The 7803-nt window shown below is 42.9% G+C and overlaps 1 protein-coding gene across 2 annotated transcripts; it reads right to left on the bottom strand.

The window, feature by feature from the left end:
- Positions 1 to 208: 208 nt before the first annotated feature.
- Positions 209 to 7477, bottom strand: SIKE1 (suppressor of IKBKE 1). Of its 2 annotated transcripts, none has more exons than XM_081867060.1 (6): positions 7319 to 7477; positions 6562 to 6730; positions 6343 to 6448; positions 4944 to 5086; positions 4000 to 4113; positions 209 to 918 (listed from the first exon to the last, which is right to left on the bottom strand). In XM_081867060.1, the coding sequence occupies exons 2-6, from the start codon at positions 6718 to 6720 to the stop codon at positions 799 to 801; spliced, it is 642 nt and encodes a 213-aa protein (XP_081723186.1). In that variant the 5' UTR covers positions 6721 to 6730; positions 7319 to 7477; the 3' UTR covers positions 209 to 798. The 2 variants fall into 2 exon arrangements, with proteins under 2 accessions (XP_081723186.1, XP_081723185.1); XM_081867059.1 differs by lacking the exon at positions 7319 to 7477 and adding an exon at positions 6933 to 7017.
- Between the last annotated feature and the right edge of the window lie 326 nt (positions 7478 to 7803).

Here is a 7803-nt window from a genome sequence, read left to right as displayed (position 1 = left end):
ATTCCTTGAGTTGGGGAGGGAGAGGGAAAAGAGGAATGGATGGAAATACATGAGACATTCAAGGACCTCCATAATGGTATGGCATGTTAGACAGGGTGCTAAATGCAAGATTCTGCTATACATTATGAGATCTCTCTGTGTGCAACCACTGCACTCACACATGTAGGGTTTCAGATTATACTTTTACAGATAATTGTGCATTACTCTGCACTCACACATGTAGGGTTTCAGAGAATACTTTTACAGATAATTGTGCATTACTTTCTATATTGGTTGAAGTATTCAAGAGAAGTAATTTTGGTACACAGTAGTTAAATGGAACCAAAATACTGCTTAGACGATTAATTAAATCAAATTAAGAATGGAAGTGCCTAAATTCTGCATGACAATTTATCTTAGGCATTATTTGCTTGAAAGTAAATAAACTTCTAAGAAAATAAGTCTGTTTGAACTATTTTGCTGCATTTCCTATAAAAGTCTGACTTTTAAAGAAATGTACTTACACTGGAAAAGCCAAAAGTGATCAAATTGTCCTATCCAACTGAGATTTCTGAAAGCAAGGATAACCCTGAGAAAGCATTTGCTTAGGACTACAGCTGCATGAGTACTCCTCTGCATGATTAAGCAGGGCAAAGCTTAGCCTGCAGAGGGAGTCATTTCAGCAGCTATGCACAAAGCACAGTCTATAATATAGCAAAAGGCTGGAATGATACCCAAACGGAGACATGAGGGAATTAAAAGAACAGCTTGTAAAATAAGCACACTCCTTCCTGCAGTGCAGTTTACCAGCTTCAGAGATCAACTATTCAAAGGCAGTTGCTTTGTGGATTGAGAAGCACCATCAGGCATTTCTTCTTGCCTCACCTCGATAGATTCTCGGCTGATTGTTAAGAGTTTTCTCAACTCTTTATTTTCAAGCTATAAAACCAATAAAAACAGTTTCAAACCTATGAGCAAAGCAGTGACAGTTATATAAGTGCTAATATAAGATAGTACTAAATCCAGACCCTTGGCAAATGTAAATAAACAAATAAATATTGGCCTCATTTATTAGACAAAAATAGCAAGAGAAAACATTAATGATTTACAGATCCATTTCTATCAGCACTTTCACAAGTTGTGTTGTACTAAACCTGTGTTGGCCAAGTTGACTGGTAATTGCCAGCTTGGTGATCTAACATCCATTTTAAGAACTGCTCAAACTCCTATTCTGGACACAGCCTGGGGCTTATATGTATTTCTTCTCTGTTGCCATGACAACAAAAACCTAGCAAGTACACACACAGCTTCCTGGCCTAGTTATTTATTGACCACCAACCTTGAATGTCCTTTAAATGCTCTGCAAGAATTTTTCAAGAGAGTCAAGATCACCCCATTGCTGCCAAGTAGCCACCTTATTATTCCTGGTTCTGTTCAAATTGTTCAATGATTTCGTGTTTATACCAAAGCGAAACTGTCAACGTAAGACTCCCTCAGTGGCTTTTTATAAGCTTGCCACTTAAGATATTGATTGGTCCAGTTTACCAGGAGAGGGGCACACACACATTCTGTCCAATCCTGAATGTTTTCCTAAAGAGCAGGACTCTAATCCCCATCTCCTGTGGAAGCTGTTTTCCTACAGCAAAAGGACACATATGGCCAGATTATAATATCAGACTGACAGATCCTTTGTTTGGAGATTGGTTTCCTGGTTTGGTTGCCATGATTATCTCTCATTAAGAGTGACAAACAGGGACAACTGCTCATAGAGAAATCCAGGACTTAAATTATTGTACTAATTTAGCAGCAGCATGCTTCTTCAAACCAAGGCCAACTTGTCTGGAGAATGAAGTTTTAAAAAATACACTAAAATGGTGCCAATACAAAAGCTATCCAGTGTTATTATCCTCATATTGCTGGTTTGGTGAGATAGTATTTCACAACAATGCTGTACCTTCGTATTTAAGATTCCCTTAAAGGCAGCTAGAAAAAAACATATCTAGCAACCATTTGGAGTGGCTGCAGTAATTGATCCTGGTTTGGTCTTTTTAAAAAACGGAGGCTTTGCTCAAGTTTCCTACACATAAATGCAGATAAATCCAAATGACCTGGGGTGCTGTGGGGTGGAGGGGAGCGGTGAACCCACTATGGATCATCTGAAGCCCTGGAATGGGGCAGTTGAATTTAGACCCCTTGGGGGATTCATGGGGCTTTGGTCCAGCACATCGAAAGCCACAGATACCCCAGTGTGGTGCAGTGGTTAAGAGCGGTGGACTCGTAATCTGGTGAACCGAGTTCGCTTCCCCGCTCCTCCACATGCAGCTGCTGGGTGACCTAGGGCTAGTCGCACTTCTCTGAAGTCTCTTAGCCTCACAGAGTGTTTGTTGTGGGGGAGGAAGGGAAAGGAGAATGTTAGTCACTTTGAGACTCCTTAGGGTAGTGATAAAGCAGGATATCAAATCCAAACTCCTCCTCCGCCAAACAAAAACATCCTGTTTCAGAACTTTCTGTTGACTATCTAGGCAGAAGAACCACTGGTGGCAGCTCTCCACCTGACTAGGTGACCCTAGGGCCATCTGGCAACACTCCTCCTTGCCAATGGAAAAGTACCCTGCTCCTCCCACAATAAACTGTAGTGAGGTGTCATCAGTACTGTGGTGATAACAAGCTCCATTTCTCAGTAACATCTGAATTGGGAGTGGTTGTGTAGGCCCCAGACCACAGTCTGGGTGCAGTGATGGGCTGGATGAGGGTTAATAAACTAAGTTTGAATCCTGTTTTGTGGAATAACATCCCTATTGAGGTATAACAGGCACCCATTATTTGTACTTTCTAGAAACTGAGGATAGTTTTGTTTGAACAAGCTTTTCCAGCTGGATGAAAAGGTTTCTGTTTTAGAGGTTTATTTTGCATTATTTTTAAACCTATCTTTAGTTGTTTTTGTTCAGCTTTTAAAACTATTTTAGCTGTTTTTATTGTATGTCTGTAAACTGCCTTCAGACTCATGTAAAAGGCAGTGCATAAAATAGTAATAATTTTTAGAGGTGCTGAAACATTACCACTATTGGCACTTGCCTGAGGAGCTTGGAGTCATGGCAGTTCCTTAAGGAGGGAATTAAAAGGAAAATAAAATGAACCATAAGTTTCATTTTATTTGCTTTTCGGTGTTCACAGACAGTGCCATTCTACTTTCACAGGCTCCCTCTGCAACTGACTTTCAAAGCAGAAATATATAAAAATATTAATAAAAATTGTCCAGTAGCACCTTAGAGACCAACTAAGTTTGTTCTTGGTATGAGCTTTCGTGTGCATGCACACTTCTTCAGATATGAAAGCTCATACCAAGAAGAAACTTAGTTGGTCTCCAAGGTGCTACTGGACATATATATATATATATACACACACACACACACACACACACACACACACACACACACACACACATACTGCGTCAGACCAACATGGCTACCTACCTGACTTTCAAAGGGGAGGGATAAGCTAAGATTCTGATTATCCACCTCAACTGCTGTTTCTTAATCATGTGAGAAAGCTTCAGTGGTTGCATGGTGCTCCTTGCTGTACCTAGTCGTAAGGTTCTACTGAATGCTGTATCCCCCAATTAACCTGCTTAATTGCCAACTTGAAACCGTATTTTCATACTATGCAGTGTTACCCTTTTCCCTCCAGTAAATTCATGTGTCCCATATCAGAGTGAAGCAACAGAATTTTCAGTAATTCAAGCCTGACTCAAAGAGTTGCGGCCTCTTAACTTGCAGTTTTAAGGGCTTTGATACAGAGCAGCATTCTGCAAGTGCAGATTCTACTTTCATGATGCTCAGCTGCCAGCTTTCCTATCTCATCAGCTGTACCAGGACTACAGCAGGAGGACTTCAAGGCAGGCATTGGCTTTTAACAAAGCAGCAATCAACTCTAGTTTAGGCTTGGAGGCTGAAAGAACCCTTTGACAAGGCACAAGCCTCCCTGTTTTCTATCCCCAACTACAGTTGTTCAGCATCTTACCTCTAACTGTGCTAGCTTTTCTTGTATTTTATAATACTGGTCATTGTCCACATGAACAGCTTTTCTTATTACGTCTCCCATCTCACAGATCCTGTCGATTTGACTCTCAATTTCCTGTAAGCAGATTTGAAAACAAAATTATAAACTATTAAAAAGAAAAACAAGTTAAATCAGATATTTCCAAAGAAAAGTCAATGAACACAGAACCAAAGAGTCATATCTTCATCCTTCCCTCACTGGACCTAGTGCTGCCATATTGTACATCTGAGCTTCTTCCTGAACTTTGCTCTACTGTGCCTTCTGTCATATTCCCATGTTGGTTCCCTTAACTGGCGGTGTGGTAAAACCAAAGTCTCATTTGCTGTTATAAATAGAGGAGAGGGGTTGTTACAGAATGTGGCAGGAGGGACTGGAACTGCATGTTCTCCTGCTATCCCAGAAGGTTTAAGAGGGAAGATCAGATCTTCAGGTTGCAATCTGACAGAATTAATTACAACATACTGACTGCTTTAAGGTAGTGGTGGTGGTGAGAATCTCTTGGATCTTATAACTGGTATGTATTTTTGCAAGCAGTACAAAAACAAATTAAGGGTATCTCATGGCATTTTACAATACTGAAGTCACAAAGAACTGCAATTATATTGTGTGTGTGAGAGAGAGAGATATCAGGTAATTTTCTTTATAAGAATTCTAAGGAAGATACCTTGTGGATGAGTTGCAACACTTTATTTTACAAAGAGAAGGCACTTGTGACCAGTGAGCACTAATGGAAGGAAGATGTTTCAGAGAACAAACTCTTGAGGAAAATGTAAAAAAGGCAAGAAAAAAACATCATTGGAAGACAGCACAACAACTAAGCCACTCGTCTTTATTACTATTGAAAACTTATTCTTTTTATTCCAGAAAGAAGATAATAGAAAGGAAGGAAGATAATAATTCCTTACTGCAGACTGAGCTTGATGCACTTTCAAAATTGGCTGAGCATCCACATCTTTTCTTTTCATCATCAGCTGTAACATGTGTTTCCTATATTTGCTCATAATAAGTTCCAAAGCATCCTGGTGTTCTTCCAAAGAAACCCACAGTTCTGAAAAATATAACACAAATTCCATGCAAATACAAGGAAGAAACTCCATATTGTAAGGTCACATTAAGGCTGTATAACTTCCCTGTGCATCCTACCTCTCCATCTTCTATACATACAATAATTTTCAAATCCTTACGTTTTCTTAGCCCACTGGTGCCTTATGAACACAATTTCTTACTCTTATAATAAGAATTAAATTTTCTGAAATTTCAAGAAATTCCTTATGGGTCTGGCCTTCCTTAACTGTACAGTACTTCACCTATTGATTCAAACTCTGTATATATGTGCAGCACTTATTCAGTTTTGTTTCCAGACCAATACTGTGCACATCTACTAGGATATAAGCCCCATTTTGTTCAAGATGTGTCTGTTCAGGATGGCAGTCTTGGGAAATCCTACTGTCGCTATCATGCTCTCAAGAGCCGATCCATCTGACATACATTAATGGCCAGCACACAAAGGCTGTAAACTGCAGTCTTTGTGTACTGAACTGAATTAGGTGTTAATTCAGCCCAAACATGCACAACTTAATTTTTTAGATTAGTTACAATTGGCAGAAACCATCAATTAGAATATATTGAAACTTTTACTGGCCCCAGGACCCTGAAGTTTTCCAGAGTTTTAAAAGAAAAACTCATCAATTCATGAAGTTTAAGGTACAGTAATAGATCATAAACATCAATACTGCCATGCTATTCAGGTTCAGACTGTATTTTGGAGACAGCGGGGAAAGTGATCAGGTTAAAGAATGGAAATGGGTGCCAGTTTTTAAAAAAGGACTGTAGGTGAAATGTGTGCATGCCATAGAAATAGAATTTTATTATCAAGCTTTAAAGACAGCTTTCACCAAGAATGCAATTGAATAAGGAACTGGTACTGAGAAGAATATTTGGGCAGTATCCAGATATATTTTTGTGCTACAGCACAAAATGTGGCACTCATCAGGTGCCACACACTACTTAGTATGAAGGAATTACGGTAGATCAGTAGTCACACTTAAGACATTAGTCCCACAGAAATTAATAGAACTTAAAAGTATGTATGTTTAGGATTAGGGTGCTTGTGAAATGAGCAACCATATCCAAGGACTAATCCTGTTTAGAGCTGTGACTAGACCACACAGGCATGGATGCTCTTTACATCCTTCAGTTCAAGACAACCATCAGTGGTGCAGGCTTGCAGTATGTTCTGGTTAACCCTTGCAGCCAAACAAGTCACTTGAGGGCTCATAGTTACCTCGCTAACACAAAGCTCACCTCTGTTTTCCTGCTGCAAGTCTCTGATCTGAGTGTTCTCTTGAGATAGCAGAATATGAGGTTTGTATTTAGACATGTCCTTCAGCTCAGGTCCGTCCTCTTGATACTTGTAAAGGAAAGATGGTCCATGTGAACCCAGAGCAGTCTAATAATATCCATACAACATTCCACTCACCCCGACCCACGTTTTCACGCTGACACTGCTGGGTCCGTACTCACCTTGTGCGAAAGAGGCGTGCCGGCCTCCTTCATGGACACAACCCGCTTGTGCAACATGGTAGACTGGTCAATGAGAGACTCAGCTGCATTGTCGTGGTCTTTCAGCCTTTCCAGCAGTGTCCTTGCATCGGTCAGGATCTTCTCTATAGTACAGGCCATTGTCAGAGAACTGAAAGGAGAATGGATCGGGTTAAGACTCAAGAGCTATCAAAGCCAGGCTCAGAGTATGTGAGGCTTTGAAATATGTGGTGTAATGGTTAAGAGTGTTGGACCAGGACCTGGGAGATCAGGGTTCGAATCCCCCCCCCCCCCCAGCCATGAAGCTCACTGGATGACCCCGGGGCCAGTCCCCATCGTTTAGCCTAACCTACCTCACAGGGTTGTGGAGAGGATGAAGCAGAGAAGAAGAGAACCAGGTACACCACATAAATGTAATAAATAAATATTACGGCCGGGTGTTTTTTGGGAGGGCGGAGGTGTCTTCGTACGAAAGCACTAGAGGAGGCTGGGACACACGACATGGTTGCCCCCAGCTCCACTCTGTGTGCTCTAGGGAGGTCTGTGCCCTAGGAAGGGCAGACAAGCAGGGTCCGGTTTCACTGGCCTCCCAGGGAGGCAGCACCTTCCGCCTCCGCCATGGAGTGAATGGGAGAAAGGAGGCAACATAGCATTGCGGCCGTTCCCAGTCCCGGGCGACCCCGAAGCAGCGCCTCGCCCTTCCCAGGAGGCGACCCCCGGTCCGCGCCCTCCTACTTACCCCCTCCGGCCGCGCCTCCCGCTCCGGCTTCCCTCCCTCCGGCCGTCAGCGAAGAGGGTCCCGGCTCCGAGGCTCACTAGGGGGCGCAGAGGTCACAGGCTCCGCGCTCCGGCCGCCGCCGCCGCCGCCGCTTCCGGTATGAAGTTTCCTTCCTCTCCGAGTCGAGGGAAATTCATAGCTCTCCGGAGAAACTTCCGGTTTCCGGTGCTTCGCCGAGGCTCCCTTTTGGGTTGTGGAAATCCAACAGGTGGAGCCTTCCTGTTCCTTTGGCGGAGCAGCGACCGGGGAAGGCTGCGCCTGCAGCATCTCTGCGGCCTGCAGCCTCGTAAGGGGCCCGGCGGTTCCGCTAGCAGGAGCCAAAGGCTCAAGATCAGTTGTCAGGCGCAGCCTCGTAACTTGAAAGCTCCGTGTCAAGTTCTGGCGCAGGCATCGGTCGCGCGCGACCACGTCCGTGGGTTTGATTTCGTTATTCACGGCCGCAGTCC

The sequence above is a fragment of the Podarcis erhardii genome, assembly GCF_964252035.2.
Source record: "Podarcis erhardii genome assembly, chromosome: 6".
Taxonomy (NCBI): Eukaryota; Metazoa; Chordata; class Lepidosauria; order Squamata; family Lacertidae; genus Podarcis; species Podarcis erhardii.
This window is presented reverse-complemented; position numbering and strand designations above follow the sequence as displayed.

What these genes read in the sequence shown, in the direction of transcription:
- SIKE1 (XM_081867059.1), bottom strand. Translation starts at nt 6,988, where the DNA reads ATGTGGTGTACCTGGTTCTCTTCTTCTCTGCTTCATCCTCTCCACAAC. An exon ending in GCACGCCTCTTTCGCACAAG is followed by an intron (nt 6,449 to 6,561) that starts GTGAGTACGGAC and finishes TTCCTTTACAAG; the next exon opens with TATCAAGAGGACGGACCTGA. An exon ending in CTTGCAGCAGGAAAACAGAG is followed by an intron (nt 5,087 to 6,342) that starts GTGAGCTTTGTG and finishes TATATTTTTCAG; the next exon opens with AACTGTGGGTTTCTTTGGAA.